This window comes from Cetorhinus maximus, chromosome X (genome assembly GCF_964194155.1).
Source record: "Cetorhinus maximus chromosome X, sCetMax3.hap1.1, whole genome shotgun sequence".
Lineage (NCBI taxonomy): Eukaryota > Metazoa > Chordata > Chondrichthyes > Lamniformes > Cetorhinidae > Cetorhinus > Cetorhinus maximus.
The window spans coordinates 318,638-338,980 of NC_135917.1; the positions used below are offsets into that span (position 1 = coordinate 318,638).

At 43.2% G+C, this 20,343-nt stretch overlaps 1 protein-coding gene across 8 annotated transcripts in view; it reads left to right on the plus strand.

Moving 5' to 3' along the window:
• Positions 1–326: 326 nt before the first annotated feature.
• The window catches only part of LOC144672619 (signal transducer and activator of transcription 1-like), a 57,270-nt gene continuing 37,253 nt past the window's right edge, over positions 327–20,343 (plus strand). The window contains exons 1-5 of one of the 8 annotated variants that reach the window (XM_078534443.1): positions 337–545; positions 2,828–2,899; positions 9,783–9,917; positions 12,398–12,542; positions 19,158–19,256. In XM_078534443.1, coding sequence (XP_078390569.1) covers positions 9,787–9,917; positions 12,398–12,542; positions 19,158–19,256 — 375 coding nt within the window. In that variant the 5' untranslated portion in view covers positions 337–545; positions 2,828–2,899; positions 9,783–9,786. Of the gene's footprint in view, positions 546–2,827; positions 2,900–9,782; positions 9,918–12,397; positions 12,543–19,157; positions 19,257–20,343 lie in introns of those variants that run through there. The other 7 variants (XM_078534442.1, XM_078534441.1, XM_078534440.1 and 4 more) reach the window with 7 other exon arrangements.

The following is a 20,343-nucleotide window of genomic DNA, read 5'->3' on the forward strand; positions in this document are numbered from 1 at the left end:
CAAATGCCTCTTGACGTCACACGCTCAGCTTGCGCGTGACGCCATTTCTTCGAAATCAGCTGCTTGAGCTGGAGCTTTGACGCTGCCGCTCTTACTGCGCGCACTGCCTCCCTCCGCGCGATCTGTTCACAAGCTCCCAGCCAATCGCAGTACTCCATTCTCCCGGAGTGACAGGTACACTGAACCATAAACTGCAGGATTTTTTTTGTCTGTTGGTTTTTGCGGCCTGTCAGCATGCGGGCGCCGCGAGATCTCAATGACTGATGCAAGCGTCCGCCAATAAACGGTGGGATTACTGTTAATACGCATTTAGAAGGGCGGGACATGCGCTGGTTTATTGACAGTCCGCGGTTGGGGGTTGTCGAGTTTTAGCTGTGTCCCGCTTGAGATTTGGACACACTAAATATGATAGTTACAATGTAATTTAGTAAAAGTAACACATCCAAGGAAAGCCGCCACAGTAACAACAACTGCGAAGGCGGTTCCGGTCACAGAATATAGCTTTCACATTTTCTCAAATTCTAATTTTGAACAGAGGAGTTCAGGTAAGGCAGCAGTTTTCTAAATTAAAGTCTCATTGCTGTTTCCTCATGAATTTAACTTCATACACAATAATTGTGTGGTAAATAAACTTAGATCTGATTCTCATCTTCCTTTTCAAATCCCTTGCATCTCTTCTCCCACTCTCCCTATCCACGTAACCTTTTGTCCCCGACAACGCCCTCCCTATCTCTGTACCCTCCTCCAGTCCCTACAACCCTCCCTATCTCTGTACCCTCCTCCAGTCCCTACAACCCTCCCTATCTCTGTACCCTCCTCCAGTCCCTACAACCCTCCCTATCTCTGTAACCTCCTCCAGTCCCTACAACCCTCCCTATCTCTGTAACCTCCTCCAGTCCCTACAACCCTCCCTATCTCTGTACCCTCCTCCAGTCCCTACAACCCTCCCTATCTCTGTACCCTCCTCCAGTCCCTACAACCCTCCCTATCTCTGTAACCTCCTCCAGCCCCCTACAACCCTCCCTATCTCTGTAACCTCCTCCAGTCCCTACAACCCTCCCTATCTCTGTACCCTCCTCCAGTCCCTACAACCCTCCCTATCACTGTAACCTCCTCCAGTCCCTACAACCCTCCCTATCTCTGTAACCTCCTCCAGTCCCTACAACCCTCCCTATCTCTGTAACCTCCTCCAGTCCCTACAACCCTCCCTATCTCTGTAACCTCCTCCAGACCCTACAACCCTCCCTATCTCTGTAACCTCCTCCAGCCCCCTACAACCCTCCCTATCACTGTAACCTCCTCCAGCCCCTACAACCCTCCCTATCTCTGTAACCTCCTCCAGACCCTACAACCCTCCCTATCTCTGTAACCTCCTCCAGTCCCTACAACCCTCCCTATCTCTGTAACCTCCTCCAGACCCTACAACCCTCCCTATCTCTGTAACCTCCTCCAGCCCCCTACAACCCTCCCTATCACTGTAACCTCCTCCAGCCCCTACAACCCTCCCTATCTCTGTAACCTCCTCCAGACCCTACAACCCTCCCTATCTCTGTAACCTCCTCCAGCCCCCTACAACCCTCCCTATCACTGTAACCTCCTCCAGCCCCTACAACCCTCCCTATCTCTGTAACCTCCTCCAGCCCCTACAACCCTCCCTATCTCTGTAACCTCCTCCAGCCCCTACAACCCTCCCTATCTCTGTAACCTCCTTCAGCCCCTACAACCCTCCCTATCTCTGTAACCTCCTCCAGTCCCTACAACCCTCCCTATCTCTGTAACCTCCTCCAGTCCCTACAACCCTCCCTATCTCTGTAACCTCCTCCAGTCCCTACAACCCTCCCTATCTCTAACCTCCTCCAGTCCCTACAACCCTCCCTATCTCTGTAACCTCCTCCAGTCCCTACAACCCTCCCTATCTCTAACCTCCTCCAGTCCCTACAACCCTCCCTATCTCTGTAACCTCCTCCAGTCCCTACAACCCTCCCTATCTCTGTAACCTCCTCCAGCCCCTACACCCCTCCCTATCTTTGTAACCTCCTCCGGCCCCTACAACCCTCCCTATCTCCGTAACCTCCTCCGGCCACTACAACCCTCCCTATCTCTGTACCCTCCTCCAGCCCCTACAACCCTCCCTATATCTGTAACCTCCTCCAGCCCCTACGACCCTCCCTATCTCTGTAACCTCCTCCAGCCCCTACAACCCTCCCTATCTCTGTACCCTCCTCCAGCCCCTACAACCCTCCCTATATCTGTAACCTCCTCCAGCCCCTACGACCCTCCCTATCTCTGTCACCCCCCCCAGCCCTCTACAACTGTGCCTTCAGCTGCCTGGAGCCCGAGCTCTGGAATTCCCTCCCTGAACTTCTCCACCTCTTTGTACTCTTACAAGATGCTTCTTGAAGCCGACCTCTTTGACCGAGCTTTTGGTCCCCTGTCCTAATGTTGCCTTATGTGGCTCAATGTTGGATTTTGTTGATTATGTTTTAAGCACCCTGTCATGTTTAATAAAGACACTAGATAAATGCAGGCAGTTGTTGAGAGTAGCGAGGAACATTGCTTGTCTTCCTGGGAAGTGGCAATGACACTTGATGCCTTGTCTGTTCTGATATTTTTTAATCTGCCAGCTGACTAGACACCCATTGGAGCTCCCTGAGTGCCTCCAGTCAGTGCTTTATATTTTTGCAACGTTTGTGGAATTTTACTGATTGCTGGTTTCCAACAGTCATTTTAAAATTTATCCTCTTTTCACTAAATTCATTAAGATGAATATGCAGTGTGTGTATGTAATCTGGGTGGTTAATTTTAAATACAATATTTTCTTTGGTAGGTATAGTGAGCTTTTGCATAAGTGGTTTAACATTCCTACTCTTGGATCAGAAGGTGTCAAGTTTGAGTCCTGGTGAGTGGAACTGCAGTACTGAATTCTGGGCTGACATCTAGCAGGATACAAATGATCTGGTGGGCACCCCAATAAAATCCTTCTGCCATATAGGACTAACCACTCTTATGTGCTTTGATAAGGATGTTTTGGGACTTTGAAGGTGCATTCACATTGTGACGTGCCAGACTTGTGTATCAGTCTGTGAAGCTTCCCATAACTACTTCACACTCTTCTCCCAGGCAAGAATGTAAAAATGTGAAGAACAACTTTTTTTAAAACTCTGTTATTTTGCTTAAAGAAAAGCTTAACTTATATTGGCAGCCCTTAGCAAGCATGTGGCATGTTTCTTGTTATTGTACTTTGTGCTGTAAGTAGCTCATTGAGTTTGATCTGAGCAGTTTACTTTTGTCCATTATGTTCAGGGTCCTTGGTGCCCTGTGGCTCGCAACAAAATAATCTTCAGTCTTAAGCAACAAACTGTCCCTAGTTTATGTACAGCAATGCCAGCAGGGCTGCTATACTACCCAGAGTCCCATATGATAAACCTACACTATGAAGTGTATGCTGACAGAAACAAATTTCTTCCTTGCAACATCTAGATTTTTTTATATACACGGCAACAAAGTTTGCTGATGGAAGTTTATTTTGTGCATTTGGACAAGGCACTGGATAGTTGAGCCAAAGTGCAGCACAAGGGGCGAAATGGCTTGTTTCATAATTTTTCTTCCCTTGTGCTGACTTTTGTTAGGTTCTGCCTCCAGTGCTTTGTCCAAATATGCATTCTGCATGTGGAAGCCTGTGGTTGTTGGCAGGTGGCCTAGTCATGGGGTGGATAGAAAGGGAAGGAGAGAACGTAATAGTTAAGTACAACACTGTGTTCACTGACTCTGCATATGTGCCTGGGCCTCTCTTCGTACCCTGCCAGCTCTAGGTTTATGTTGCTGATTAACTGTAAAGTGGTGGCACTCTAACACTGGATAAATTTTGTGACACTTTTCTGCACCACTTCCTGGGCTTAGTTGTTGTCTTGTTGAGCAGGGCACAGTACTCTCTAGTAGCCTTGATTTTGTACTTTGCTGATTTGGCTATATTGCACTGCATTCTTTCTTTTTTGTTGTGACTGTACATTGTCAAAGCAGAATCCATCCACATCACTTCCTGAACTCCTTTCAGCCTCTCCTCTTAGCTAATTTAGCACCATTTAAGTATGTTTTCCAATTTTTTTAAAGCAATACCTTGCATTTATTTCATCTGAATGGAATTCATCTACTTCACTCAGAAATATTTTTCTTTTTATTCATTCATGGGATGTTGGCGTCACTGGCAGCATTTATTGCCCATCTCTAATTGCCCTTGGGAAGGTGATGGTGAGCCCGCCGCCTTGAACCGCTGCAGCCCATGTGGTGTAGGTACACCCACAGTGTTGTTAGGGAGGGAGTTCCAGGATTTTGACCCAGCGACAGTGAAGGAACGGCGATATATTTCCAAGACAGGATGGTGTGTGGCTGGGAGGGGAACTTGCAGGTGGTGGTGTTCCCCATGTGTCTGCTGCCCTTGTCCTTCTAGATGGTAGCGGTCATGGGTTTGGAAGGTGCTGTCGAAGGTGTCTTGGTGAGTTGCTGCAATGCATCTTGCAGACTGTACACACACTGCCACCAATGTGCGTTGGTGGTGGAGGGAGTGAATGTTTAAGGTGGTGGATGGAGTGTCAATCGAAAAATCGATGTTTAATTCTTTGGCTGTTTAATATCATCTGTGAATTTGACCAATTTACATTCTGAATTCAGCTTATTATGTAGCATGCTTCTGTCTTTTTTTTCTCCACCTATAAAATTAATCCTGTAACTTTATCCATATCATTAACTTTTAATTAAGGAACAAACACCTGGTTAGTGTTCCATTTATCCAAAATGTTGCTAGACTACATGTTTGTCTTATTGTCAGAGCCATTTTAGAAATAAAATTATTCTTCGGTGGTGGTGGGTCGCACTGATAAGGCCACATTTATTGCCCATCCCTATTTATCCTGAGGGCGTTGAGAGTCAAGCACATGGTGTTGGACTGGAGTCACAGTGAGGCAGCAAGGCCCAGGCTATAGAAGTGGCAGATTCGCATCCCTAAAGGACACTGGCAAACCAGTTGTTTTTTTTCCCCAACAGTTTGGCAGACTTTGTGACCATTTTTCCTAGTGCGAGGCAACAAATTCCACGATTTATTGAATTAATTTTGCAACTTACAATAGTGCAATTTGAACTTGAACCATGATTTCACACACAAACCCTAATCTCCTCTCAACTGTTGTTTATTTCTTGATGCTCCCAGTATTAAGAGCAAGCGAGGTGTTCAGGAAAGCACAAATACAGTATTTCAACTTGTGACACTTGGGATTTAATGTATTGTAACATTCAAACCACTTCAAAAAAAAATTCGGTGTTTCGTTATTTTGACGGGTATGCTTCAAAGAAATTTTTGTCTGATGTTTTAATCTTGAATATCCCATGAGGTAGATTTTTTTTCCCCCATTTGCTACCGTTTCCTCCTTGAGAATTGAGGCTCTTAATTAGCCTGACATCAGAAGGCTACAAAAAATTTAGGAGTGAAGAGGGGAACAGGGTGTAAAAGAGGCAAAACCCAGGGTTAGGGTCCAAGTTCATATTTCCAATTCCATAAAAGACTGCTTTCCTTCGCTTATCCTTCCCCTCTCCTTAAGGCCTCCTTACTGGGGCACAGCTCCACAGATACCAGTAGCCCTCTTGTCACTCATTCAAGTGACAGTTCCTTATGTGCTACTCCATAAAGTGAATGATGGGAGGGGAGGAGAAAGGGTGTTACAATTGGACCTGTAACTGGAACAGCACCAGTGTCACATTACCATTTCTCACTCCAACCATCTTTGGCTCTCCAAGTGAGATTACTAAAATACCATTTCATGCCAACCAGAAAAACCTGTCTGGGAACTGTTAGCAGTTTGCAGTACTCAAACTTAATGTTGCACAAGATTAAAACCTCTCATCCCAAGCTAGACAGAAAGGCAGCCAGGTAGCCTGACAGAAACTTGCATTTAATCAGCACCTTTCATGACCTCAGGATGTCCCAGCCATGAAATATTTTTGAAGTGTAGTCACTATTAATGTAGGAAACGTGGCAGCCAATTTGCACATGGCAAGCTTCCTCAATCAGTAATGTATCTGCGAGAGAATAGACAGGGCCTTGTTTTAACATCTTATCGACAGTGCAGCACTGGAGTGGCAGCCTAGATTATCATGCTCAAATCTCTGGAATGAGACCTGAACCCACAACCTACCAGAGACAAGAGTGCTACCCACTGAGCCATGGCTGACAGGTGAAAGAGTTATATTCTAGTGCACCAGCCATTTGCTAATGTGTGTAAAACTAATGGTTTACAAAATAAAACTGTAAATACATTTGGCGAAGTGGTGAGGCTGAGTTTGCATCAGTAAAACCTGTTTAAGGTCCACAACAATAAGTTCCTAATACACAACAGAATTCTCAGGCCAGCAATAAATAAAGCTTAATGTGTCAAATGTCAGAAAAATCGTGCTATGCATGTAGCTCCCTATCACCATGTTGACAAAAGGCATGCATGGGACTGAAAAATAATCAGCTGGGACTTCCAGTGACCAATGTGCATCAGAGTCATCTGTGATGCCCTCTCTCCTCCCCCTCCTATGAAGGCTGTAAAATCAGGCAAATGGTTGAAGAGCTGAAATGTTGATCCTACCCTCCCCTCTCCACAGCTCCTGCCTGATCTGGTGAGTCATTTCAGATCTCCTGCATTTGCAGTATTTTGCCATTTGTTCATTGCAGAACTGATCTGTCCCACTTACTTGTAGGTCTGAAAATTATCTGCTAGTTCTTCATTCTTCTAGAAAATTTAACTTGTGTCAAAAAAAACATTTTCAAGTCAAGCTTATGAGCTTTAATTAAGTTATGCAAATATCTGGTTTTGGCCAAGAGAAGTTTCTAATCAAAACCGGTTAGTATAGTGATCTCATGTTGCCTTAAATTGGGTGGAGCATGTTTACAATCTGTATAACCAGAACCACTGTTGTAAATGTGAAGAGGAAGAAAGCCTGCGCTCCCACAAACCTGAAGGCTCTTGCATAAAAATGCAGATTCTTCACAGTGTGATAGTTAGGGGTAGGGTACACTCTGCACTTGCCTGGATGGATGCAGCTCCAACAATTTACATCAACAGGTCAAAGCAGCAGCCTGCTTGATCAGCACTTCACTCAATGGCCTAAACAGCCACTCCCTTGACCACAGGGGCACTGCATGTACAATCTATAGGATGTACTGCAGTATCTCCCAAACCTGGGACTTCACCATCTAGAAGGACAAGGACAACAGTTGCATGGGAACACCACCTGCCAGTTCCCCTCCAAATCTCTGACCATCCTGGTGGAGGACATATATCTTTAGCCAATTGGCAGTACTGAACTTGAGTAATGCTGAAAAAAGAGACTTGCTATCAAAGTACTCATTAGGATAGCTTGCAAGAATTTTCCAACTGTAATGGGGGAACGACAATTTGTACTGCATGGGAAGAGTACTGATTAGCTGGCAAGGTGTTTCCATGGAGAATGCAGCATGGAACAGTTACCTGCCCAGTTTTGTTCAAATTCAAACCTGGTAGGTCAACTCTGGTCAAGACATTGCCCTGGGGAATTACTGTTTCCTAAGTTTCTGTTTAGTTGAAAAAAGTGCCAAGTGTGGCCATGTTCCTTCTGTCCGCAAAGGACAGGGCTCTGTGTGTGAATATGTGTAGCTTCTAACATGTGTAAGTGAGCCACACTCCAAGCAGGACTGGCGATCTTAAATTGGTTTTTAGTGTAATTCTTAGCACCATCAGGATTGTTTAGCAGGTGTTGTCCAATCACAGAACCATATCTAATGTTGGACGTTATGTTTTGAGTTTTGCAAGCATGGGCTGGTTGGGTACGGTCAGTACTTGTTGCGAACAGCCAAAGGGATGTGATGTTTGATATGATCCGCCAATCATTGGGACGTACAGCCTAAATACCTGGCTTCACACAGGCATATCTGGCAATTTCGCGATTAGACAACACCTGCTAAACAATCCTGATTGTGTTAGGAATACTCAGCAGATCAGGCAGCATCTGTGGAGAGAGAAAAATTGAGTTAATGTTTCAGATCAATGACCCTTCATCATAGTTTCTGATTTTTTTTACATTGTACCATATGTCTGTCATACAACTGCTTTGTTTTGCCTTTCTGATTTAAAGGGGCATGGTCTCCATGTGGGGGTGGGGTGGTGGTGGATGAAAGAAGTAAAGTTTTGAGGAAGTTGAGCCATGTGTCACTTTAACTGTATCATATTTAGTGATATCTGTTACTGGGCAAGAAAGCTGGCAAATGTGCACTTTTTAATGAAAGGGATGGTGCTTAGCCTTTTGGGAGGTGGTATTGGGCACTCAGTCCAAGATGAGTGGTTGTCCAGTGACAAGATTTGAAAGATTGAGTCTCCTGTTGGAGGGTAAAGCTTAAGTGTTCATGCAAAATAATCATGTAGTTTAGAAGCATGGGAGTTGCCTACATATTCATACTGAGTCAATGCATTCCTCTACTGCCTGAAGGGTTGGCATTTTTTTTATATTACTCAATTTTCTTGCCTCTCTTGAACCTGTTGATTTACATTGAGGTACAATTCCTCCCCTCTCCTAACTATGCTTCAGTTCTGCCGAAGGGCCGTGAAGGCTCGAAACGTTAACTGATTTCTTCTCCACCGATGCTGCCAGACCTGCTGAGTTTTTCCAGGTAATTCTGTTTTTGTTTTGGATTTCCAGCATCCGCAGTAGCTTTTAGCTTTTTGTTTTTACAATTCCATAAATGCTGGCAGCTGCCAAAGCATTATTTAAGTGGCACTCTATGAAAAATAGCTAATGGGCTATTTAACGATGAGAGGCATCACAGCATTGGATAACTTGGAGCCCTGGGTGACTTTGGCTGAATCACTGACCATTAAAAGTCAGTGTTTGAACAGGCTGAAACACAGTCAGAAAACCTTATTTGATTTTGTGCTAAAGAAAGAGACTGCCACAATGGCTGAGGTTTTATCTTCCAGGTGCTGTTTACCTGAACAATTCCTTTCCTGTAACAAAAACAGAAGATGCTTGAAATACTCAGCAGGTCAGGCAGCATTCAGAGAGAGAAAACCAGAGTTAACATTTCAGACCAATGACCATTCATCAAAGCTAGGGAAAGTTAGGGATGTAATAGGGAGGAAAGGGTTCCTGTGTTTCTTTTAAGGAAGCCGTTTGGTTGTGTATAATGTTGAAGGCAGTGTAGCATACAGGGAAACAGAAGACACAAATAAAAGCTTGAATTGTGGTGGCTTGCTGGGCTACAGGCAGATTGTTGTTGCTTTATTTCTGAGATTTGGATTCTCATCCACTCCAAAGTAATGGATGACATTATGAAAATGTCCTAGGAGAAAATAGTGCTAGGGCAGCCCCAACCTGATTCATTATGGAGTCAAGTCTTGAGCGCAAAACTAGTTTGGCAGTCTCTCTCACAGCCCACAATGAGGGCTGGTATGAGGAAATAGAGATGTCATACAAATGCAGTAGGGGCACTCTTGAAGTCGGAGTTGGGGGGAGGGGGGGTGAAGGTGCACTGGAGCAGTGTAGAAGCAGCTGTGCTTTGCATCCAACTTGTGCTATACCTGATCTGGCTGTGCTCAATGTTAACATTAGTGCTGTGCAACACTAGCCCCCAATGTCACTTGTCCTGACCAGGCCCAAAAAACATTTTATTAGCCAAAAGAAGGCATTGTGATGCTAGTGCTGCCAAGTTCTATAGTATATATGATTCACTGAAGTTGATCCTTGGTTGATGCAAATAGTTCTTTTTTTCCCAGCAGCATGAGTCAGTGGGAGACCCTAAAACAACAGGATACGAAGTACTTGGAGCAGCTGCATGTTCTGTACCAAGATGAAAGCTTTCCCATGGATGTTCGGGAATATCTCTCTCATTGGATTGAAACTCAAGACTGGTATGTTAAATCATAAAGAAACCATCGTTTTCTATTTAAGTGAACACCACACTGCTTTTCCTGTGTTTATATGCTTCACCTGCACTCCGCCCAATGCCTCTTAACTACTTTTATGAAGCTGACTGGGGAGGGATCACAACACATTTTTTTTCCCCTCCTTCATCTCTGGCATAGATCTGCCTGGCCTCTGTTCTGGCACACTTGTGATTGTGAGCTCTTGCCCATGGATGACATGGAGAGGTCAAATTTGCCAAAAGGGAACATTATGTTTTTGAATGTGACTGAGTTGTTAGGTTGCACTCTTGACTCAAGCCTTTGTGGGTTGGAATTCCACACTAAGGTTTGAGCTCAGGGTCTAGGTAGGTACTCAAATGCAGTCTTGGAGAGTTGCTGCATTGTCAGAGAGACTGTTCTTGTTGAACTACACAAACTGACTTTTTGCCTGCCTGTTCAAGTGAGCATCAAAAAGTTACAACGGATGGGCAGTAGGATTGGCCTTCTGGAAGGTTGTGATTAAATGGGCTAAAAAGCCATTTTGATCGGAACTTGTTGAATTCTAATAAATTGTGTTAAATGATTTGCAGATGCTGCTATCTGAAGTGCAGTGTAGAACATGACATTTTACGGTTGGCAAGGTGGTGGAATGCAGCCAGTACCCAGTGAGTTAGCAGTCTTAACTAGTCATTCTTATTTGGGCCTCCGAGAGAAGGAAATCAATTATGGGACTCTTGTCCACTTTCCGATGTCTGTTACCAGGGTAGCATAGCTTTAGCAGATGTGTGGAGTTAAGTTGTTGTCTTTACACTCCAGTCCAGATAATGTTTGCTGGTTGAGTTGGAAATTGTAATTGTAACTTAAAAATGCAGTCACGGAGATTGTGCAAAATGAGTTACAATAATTATTCATTTACCATGAGCTACAGGAATCCGTCACCCTCTTTCATTCAGTTAAATCAACGGCATGTATGTCCTGCCCAAATGACTTTCTGAATTACTTGCTTTGGCTCAGTTGCTGTAAACCAGGTATTTCTACAGAAAGCTCAGTTGGAATGCAGCTGGGAGCTATGGGAAAAATCTCTGACTGTAACTCTGAAGCCCAGATTCTGCATCCTTTTCCTTTCCATACTGGCCCACAACAGATATTAAACCCAAACTCATCAACAGCCAAATACGTCTATGGTTATGTGCGCAGTTCACTTGGTCTCAGTGACCGAGTCCTACCTTTTCTTCCCTCCCAACCCCTCCTTTCCTGTCAGGTACCAGGCCTTTTGAAGCAGGAATGAGGAACTCTAAGGAGAATATGGCTCCAAGCCTGCACACCACTACTCTGGTGCCATGCCTGCACGTGTTGCAGCAGCTTTTTATAAGAGGCCAAGAACTACTAAGATGTGTTGAATGATATCCAAATATGTTCTGATGTTTTCTGCCTGTGGTTTTATAGAATAACGCAAAGCACGCTTGAGCCTGGGCATTTGTACCAGATGGCACTAGCATCCAGGTTTATGCCTGGAGATTCTCATCACCATTGTTTAGTTTTTTATTTAACTAGACCATCTTGGGAAGAATTGAACCCAGGGAAACTAGGAGGATGAGTGGCCCTAGGCTGTAGTTATTGATGCAGATATGGGATGCGGTTGTTGAAGCACATGATCAGAGTACAGTCCATCATCCTGGGAGATCTATGGGCAGTAAATATTAAGAAATACTTTAGTCATGTAATAAAAATAGTAAACAAATCATTGTTTGTGCATACTATGCTAATTTCCCACTTGTTGATAATGTGGTTAAAACTGGTTATTAGCCTGAAATGTGTCTGGCTGACTGCTGACTGAGTTTTTCTACATCATCCCTATTTTCTTAATTTAAAAAAAAATAGAATTTTAAAATTGCTTCCCTTCTCCCCCACTTTATCTCTCCTCCTGCAGGTGCTGATTTAAACTGGGGTACAGCTCTGGATGCCACTCGCCTTTTTACCCAAGTGGCCATCCTCATTTGAGCTCAGACAGTGAGCAGTGGCAGGTGATTTAACCTGCATGTTGTTATTGCTGTGATCGCTCACTTCCTGGGTTGCGTGAAGTGTGGGGTCTTGGGTGAAATATCAATAGTTACCACCTACACAGGATGAGTGAAGAGATTTGTGGGGAGCAAATTCACAAGTCAATTACCTTTGATTGTTCTCCTCAAACAGTCCTGATGGTGGAGCATAGTCCTGTCAAACTCCCAACATATTGTGCTACGAAGTGACGGGATGTAGGTTTGTGATTTTGACATACTGAGCAAATAGCCTCCAGGTGCTCACAAACAGCGGAAGGGGCAATGCTGGCAGAGGTGACAGCTTTCCCACCTGCCCATGTTCTTAAATGAGGGATGGCCCATGACAAGAAGGGAGCCAAAGTTTGCTGAGACAGTGAAACTGTGTGGTTGATGAGTGCATGCAATTTTCAAATGGAGCAAAACATGCTCTTTTGTTATATTTCTTAGGGAGGAGGCTATAACAAATTATTCACTGGCCACCATCCACTACCAAAATCTGTTGGACCAAGTCAACAATCAGTACAGCCGCTTTATGCAGGAGAAGAAGTTTGTATGTCAGCACAACTTCAAGAAATACAGGCAAAATATGCAGGTATTGTACAGCTTAAATTCTACAGTTGCTTATATATACTGTATAATTCAAACTGGCTGCTGTCTAATTACTTGTCATCTGGAACAGAATGATACTGAGAAGATGTTTAGAGCTACAGTGCTAAAGAAGAGTTTTTGACTTCTGAAGGTACTTTTTCTTCCAGGTGTTTGTTTTTCTTTTCTGATTTGTTCACCATTTTCCCCTCCCTCTTTCTTCTCCTGAAAGTGTTGATTTATACTGAACTGCCCTTCCATTCACCTTGGTTGTCCTCCAGTACTTTGTCTTGGTTCACATACCAAGCATGGTTACTTTGGTAGTGAATATTGACCGGCTATTTGACTGGGGAGCACGTATCACAGCTGAGACTGAACCTATCCTAGCTCAACACTCATGCAATTTTCCAGCTGCGGTTGCTGGATGGCAACCAAGACTGCTTATGCCCTTATTCACAGTTGAAATGTCCCAATTGTCACCTGGGTTGTGATCAGCTAACTCCACACAGAATGGGATAGTCTGGTCTGTATGCAGTTCCAACTGAGATATTGTGGGAGCTGAAACTATTCTTTCAAGGACATGTTTGAGTGAGTTTCTTCCACCCTATCTGTTCCTTTTTTACACTTTTATCCCATTAGCTTGAATAACTCCTTCAACCAAGAAAATGGAATGCAAGGACTGCTCCCAGGCTGTGAGCAGTGACTCTGCAGCTGGCTAACAGAAGGTGCTAGAGACAGCCCAGATGTGATTCTGCCAGTTGATGGTTCCTGCTCTCTGGTAGACATTGGGAGTCTCAATTCTACACTTTCTTTTGCTCCTGTGCTTTGAAGCAGGATGCATATTATTGATGGCATCCCCTGCTGTATCATGTGGCCTTGCAGATAGTTTCCTTGGACTTGCAAAGATAAGTAGACGTGTCTGTGAGGACCAACTGAAAAGATCTGTGTGTTCATTTTTTTAAAAATGTCTTTCGTTTCTAGTTATACAACCACTTGAAGTATCACTGAGTCCACCTAATAACTCAGTGTCCAAACTGAAACTGCACCATACAGAGCAGCAAGGCTGCAGATTTGATTTCTGGTGTCTGTTAGCTGATTTCAGCTGATGTTGATTTTTATGGGTGCTGCAACCTGCCTCAGTGTTGTAGGAGTGTTCTAATTGGCTGCTGTTCCCCTGGGCAAAAAAACGAGAGAATTCAGCCAAGATTAGTGCTTTTAAATGCTATTTTCCTGGCCTGTATTGGAGTCACAGCAAGAACTGGGTCAGGCTTGGCTGAGATTGATTAGCCTATCAATACTAGTCTACATTTGACCATTAGGAATGGTCACTTAAATGTGGTACCAGAGATACATGGAACCAAACCTCAGGAGGGAAAAGAGTGAAAATAGGAGGAGAGAATTAACTACAAGCACAGTTGTAGGATCTGAGTTAACTTGTTAGTCTTTGTTAACAACTGGATGCTGGGAATTCCAGAAGGTAATTGTAGTTTTGTTTTACACTCCTATCCTCAGTCTCAATTATTTTGTACCAATTCTGCTCCCAGGCCTGTAGCAGTGCTGCTCTGATCAGCTGCCAGAAGATGAGAGAGTGGTCTCCATTAACTTTCCCTTCTTACTGGCTGCAGAATGGAGCTCAAACTACCACTATATAGTGCATCAACACCACCTTGAAGGTCCCCCAGAGACTGGGTGGTGTAGTGGGTTGGACACTGATCTTTAGATTTTGGGTTCAAACCCAGTCCAGACTGATGGGGTAAGTGTGAGGAGAGGTATTGGTGGCATAGTGGTATTGTCACTAGGCTAGTATTCTAGACACCCATGGTAATGCTTTGGGGACCTGGGTTTGAATCCCACCACGGCAGATGGTGGAATTTGAATTCAATCAAAATTAAACCACAAAACCATTGTCAATTATTGCAAAAACCCACCTGGTTCACTAATGCCCTTTTAGGGAAGGAAATCTTTCCTTCTTTCTTTCCCCTTTAGGGAAGGAAACCTGCCACCCTTACCCGGTCTGGCCTACATGTGACTCCAGACTCACAGCAATGTGGTTGACTTAAAAATGCCCTCTGAACAAGGGCAATTAGGGATGGGCAGTAAATGCTGGCCTAGCCAGTGACACCCACATCCCGTGAATGAATTTAATTTAAAAAAAAAGTATCCTCTGTCAACTCACTATAATAGTTCTATATGAAATATTTGGGCCTGTTTTAACCTAGGTAGTTGCCAGATTCTGTGGCTACAGAATGGCTAGCGTGGAAAATGCATTGCATTAAAGAGTGCTTTTTTGAAGTCAGACTGAGGTACATTGAAGTAAGGGAGTTCTGCTGTACATAGTCTTGGAACCTTTGGAGTTGACAGTTGAAAGTGTTTATTTCTTAGCACTAATATCCTTCTGTTCAATGAACAAGAAAAATACAAGCACAACGACACAGTTAAATAAACCACTTTTATTCTCGTATCCATTCTTGTGACCTTTTAAGCTGATGTTTTGGTGTCAAATTATGCTATTGTGTTGTAAACTCTGACTCTGTTTAGGAAATGGATCCAGGCTACTGAGAATGGTTTCACAAGAGGGCCCTTGTAACCATAAGGCTGAGATTATATCTGTCAGTCTGGTTGGTTTGAAACTCTAGTCCCATAGGTGAAAGGAGAGCGTTCTGACAAGCTACAACATCAAGTCCCTTTTATTTTGTTATCAACATGGTAGTTTAAGTGATTTGGAGTGGGTACTTGTGAGAAACTGAGGCAAAATTGATCCTGGTGCTGAAGAGGTCCATGATGAGGCCATCATTAGTAATGAAAAGTTGGAGTGACCAGTGCATGAAACTAAATGTTTTTAATGAAATTGTCTGATCTCTCTGTGCTGGGTAAAACATACTTGCATGGGGAAATGGAGAATTTTCAGTCCACTTCATTGCTGTTAAAACAGGAAGCACTAACCATCTGAAATAGGAACTAAATATTGTGAATGTTGAAACATTTTTGATTAAGAACAAGAGATACATCATGAATTTTACTAGGGGTTTTTGTTTAAGCAATAGTCTTTTTCTAAACCTCAGTTCTACTCCCCCACCCCACCCCAAAATAATCCAAGCTAAGACCTGTCTACATATGACACCCCCCCACCAAGTTGCATATATTTTAGCAGGGGTCAATGGAGAGTGTTCAGGAACACCAGAAGTAAGTGTTAGAATCTAGGATTTCCTCATCTCTATGCATAACTACCACACTGGATGGCACATCTACCCACAGGGAGTCTGTTCTTCCATATTTTGCCAAAGGGGAAGAATTTTATACTGATGATTAACAAAAGGTGTGTGTGTGTGAATGTAGATGGCCAACCCAGAAATAATCCATTCTAGTTGGTTATTGCTGTGTATTTGGCAGGTATCTCCTAGATTGTGGAATTTTGGCTTTTGCTTGACTCCACTCACTGACTGCCATCAGTGTAGTTCCATGTTGCTAGGGAGCTGGCCGTACTCCATGGGACAGAACATTGACACTCCACCCAGCAAATGTGATTTATACTTTGAGATGACCAGCCTGTAACAAAGCAGTAATGTGTTAAGATGATGATGATGGAGACATAGCAAGCTTGAGTAACCCATCATCATTAACCCCTCCCACCCCACACACACATGTTATTTGTGAAATATGTTGCTGACTCTTGGTGTATACTGGTGAATCTTTGTGGGAAAGGGTTTTTTCCATTTTATTTCAACAGTGTTCTTGGAAGTAGACATTTTAATGTGCTTGAATCTCTCAATCTCATCTCAACTGTTATTGTGGTTGCATGTAGCCTAGACTGTTTGAACTTGTGTGATCAAATATTGAAATAACATGTCCAGGGACTTGCTATTTAAAAAAAACATACATTAAGCATGTATGTGCTATCTTGTATATCTTGCACTGTATTCTACCAGACCATTTTTCCTTGATTTGTGCCAAATCCCATTTGGTGGAGTGCTTTAAATAAAGAAATGAAGGAGTCATCTTGTTTGCAAATTTTATAATTTGCGTTGGTACACAGGTAGCCCTGTTCAGAATTATTGTATTTGTTTGTGGTTCTTTTGCTGCATTTTACCAAATCTTTTATGTTTGTTGCTGTTACTGGCTCATCTCTTTAACAAAGACTACATTGAAATATCATGTGCCTGGCATCGTTGGCTACATAAGAAAGGAGAAAAAAAAGATCTGATTGAGGTTTTTAAAGTTCAATTCAAACTGGCCGATGGTAGTTCCAGTTTGGACAGATTGCTGGTGTTTTCAGCTTTGACCACAGTGGTTGTGAAAGCCACAGCTGTAAGTTCATGGAGGAAGTGCAAAAAAAGAAACATTTTTTCCAAGAACCTAATTTCGGTAATTGAGCGTGTCATTATGGCTGGTGTTCCAATGCAGCACCGAGAGAGTGTTGCATTGCTTTAAGGTACCGCCTTTTGAAAGAAAGTTAAATTGAGACCCCCATTAGGTGGATGTAAAGAATCCTGCAGCACTATCTGAAGAACGGGGAGTTCTCCAAGTGTTCCAGCCAGAATTCCTCTTTCAATCAAGGCCAACAAAAACATATTAGCTGCTCATTGCTGTTTGAATCTTGCTGTGCGCAATATGGCTGCGGCATTTGCCTACAAACGTTGCTGTGTTTCAAAGGAACTGATGTGTGTAAAGCACTCTGTTTAACAGATCTTGAGCATCCAACTGCATTTGCAAAGCCCTAATGCCTTTGGCCCTACTGGTTTATCTGGTGGGCCATTCCAAACAATTAACACCGTTTTGAGCAAATTCTTTGGAATATCTTCGAAATTTGTAAGTTAGTGAAAAATAAACTTAGGCTCTCTGGTCCTGCTGATCTGTTTTTCTTTGAAGTAATGTTCTGGAATTATCTCTCTCCTCTACCTTCTGTGAACAAATGATGAGCTAGACCTGCTAGCATTGAACCTCACTTTAATGGGAGGGCATTGTGCTTGATTCAGGTGAACTGTCTTGTCTCCTTTTTTCCCTCTTCCAAGACCATCCCACCCCTCCATCTCCCATAAATTGTATAGGAAATTATAGGCATGAACCAATATCCTACTGATCTGTGGCACAGTATGGAGCATCCACTGCTGAATCTTAAAATATAAATTGATTGTGTGGCTTTTGATGCAATATTGCAATTCCAGTTTGTCTCAACGCTCTAGTTGTGGTCACAGCTCCAGAAAGTTAAACCCATGTACCCATTAAGTTGTGCATATATATCTCAAATTGCTGATGCAAACAAATTTTTTGTCCTCATTTTGGATTTATCTGAGGCAGCAGCGCTAAGAACAGCTCTTTTCAAAGCTTTGAGCCTCTGCAATTCAAACGGGACAAACCAGTGAGTAAATGCCTGGGCTTTGTTTGGGAAGGATGTGAAAGGAGAAAGGGTGGGGCAATATGGCAGCAGTTTGGAATAACATGCATTCATCATACTCCTGGCTATTCTGATAGGTAAGAAAGCACTATATAGTAATGTTTGATCCTATGTTTAAGGTTCACTGCCAAATTCCTCCAATTCTTTCTTGCAAAAAACATTGAAGCAGGTCAGGTAAAACTAGCAATACCGTAAGATGAATTTTATAAATTCCCAATTCATGGGGTGTGGGCATCGCTGGCTGGGCCAGCACTTATTGCCCATCCCTAATTGCCCTTGAGAAGGTGGTGGTGAGCTGCCTTGAACCGCTGCAGTCCCTGTGGTGTAGGTACACCCACAGTGCTGTTAGGAAGGGAGTTCCAGGATTTTGACTAATAATTGACAGGATCTTACTAATTTACTGAATCCAAGATTTTCCAAATTCTTAGTCCTTTAATTGGACCTTGGATTAAAGAACGTGGGTGCTTCAGTATCTTGGAGTTCCACATCCCTAAATTAACTAAATTATATAACGCAAAGCTGAAAGAATTATACATGGTCCAGGCAACTAATGATATCTAAGAATAACAGATCTCTCCCAATAGGCAAGTGCCTTTTTGAGTCAAGCCCAAACTTTCTTAAGAGCCTTGCAAACATTATTTTTATAACGTCAGGTGGCTGGAAAGTAAAGCTCTCCCTGCTGTTTTGAGTTCATTATGTACCATTCCATCTCCAACTTCCACTTCACCCCAGCAAAACATTGTCTGTCAAATGTCACAGATCATGGAGAATTCCTGTTATGTCTCTTTCCTTTGCCGACAAGCCTTCGAACTAAAAAGAACAACGAAACATGACCCAAAAAAAAGCAGACATGTTCCCATTTTAAATATGACTAAAAACCAATGTTGTGGCGCAGCTACAATTTAAATTAAGCAAAATAGAAATAATAATGGGACATTTTAATGGTCTGTCTAGTTGATCTGGAACATGTCTGAAAGGGCAGTGGAAGTATTTTCAATAATAACTTTCAAAAGGGAATTTGATAAATACTTGAAAAGGAAATATTTGCAGGGGTACTGGGAAAAACAGGAGTAGAGATTAATTGGATAACTCTCTTTCAAAGAGCTGGCATGGCACAATAAACCAATGGCCTTCGGTGCTGTAAGATAAAAGGTGGAACCCACAATCAACACAGAACCTCTCCCTGTATTATAGGTAGTTATGTTAATGCTTTGGCTTCTCTTTCATTAGGAATGTTATGGAGAGAACCCAGTTCTGTTGGCAAAGATTGTCGCTGCTCGCCTGAAGCAGGAGAGGAAGATACTAAACGCTGTTGTAGAGGATCAGCAGGTATGAGGAATGCAAATGAGGACTGAAAGTCGTGGGTTTATTTATTTATTGATTCGCTGATCTGTTCTCTTGATGGTTCTTCAGAAACCCAGACTGACAGACCCATCTGGAACTTTCCATTCTACTGATCATTCACAATATGAGCTGTTCATTAGTGATATGGGGCTAATAATCTAGTCCTGGTGCAAAGACACCAGGGTTGTTGTTCCTTGGCGCACTGTTGTGCGTCTTTGGTGCAGTGAACTGACATGCTATGATGTGAAGTCAGATCACATATATGAGTTTCCTATGTTCCTGGTTAACAGTGCTGGGTGCACCCAGTAGCCAGGGGTGCCACCTGGTGCCAGCAGTGCTTCAAGGGCTACTGCTTGCCCTGAAGTTGACCTGCTCTAGAAAAGAGGAAGGAATAGCTGCAGCAAGCGCAAATGTTAGAGCGATGCCATTTCATGAGCCATCTCTGGAAATGATGCTGGAAGAGGCCCTGTGAGAAGGATGGGCCATTTTGGAGGTGAGGATGACTCTCCAGTGAAGAACAGCTTGGATGGAGCTGACTGAAAGACTGAATGCTGTAGCACCTAGTAGAAGGTGAAAAAATGATTTGCTGGTCTTGGGTAGGTTACTAAGGTAAGTCCTGTTCTCATGTTGCTTTGTTTTATAGTGTCGCTATGCAAGATGCCTTAGCGACACTGCAGTTGTTTGGACCAGCATCACACAAAGAAACAGTGCCCTGGCAGCTGTTTAATGCACTTTCCAAATGCACTTTCCAAATGCACAAGTGTGCTCCTATTTTGCTGAAGAATTATATAATGCTACTGTTGCATTTTGCTTGCCCTGATATTAGAAAACAAAAACACTGCAAGCTGCCAACATATGATATACTTGCATGCTGCATGTTCAGACCTCCAAACATATGAATTAGGAGTAGGCCTTGCAGAAGTTTTGCTGCTGGTTGCACATGTTCCTCTTCTATCTGCCTACAGTGGAAGCCTGTCTATAATGGTAATGTAAGGAAAGCTGGCTGGGGAGGTTGGGTGTGCTGGATCAACTAAGTTAAAATCCTTGCCTCCTGGTGAGAAGAGAGCCCTGG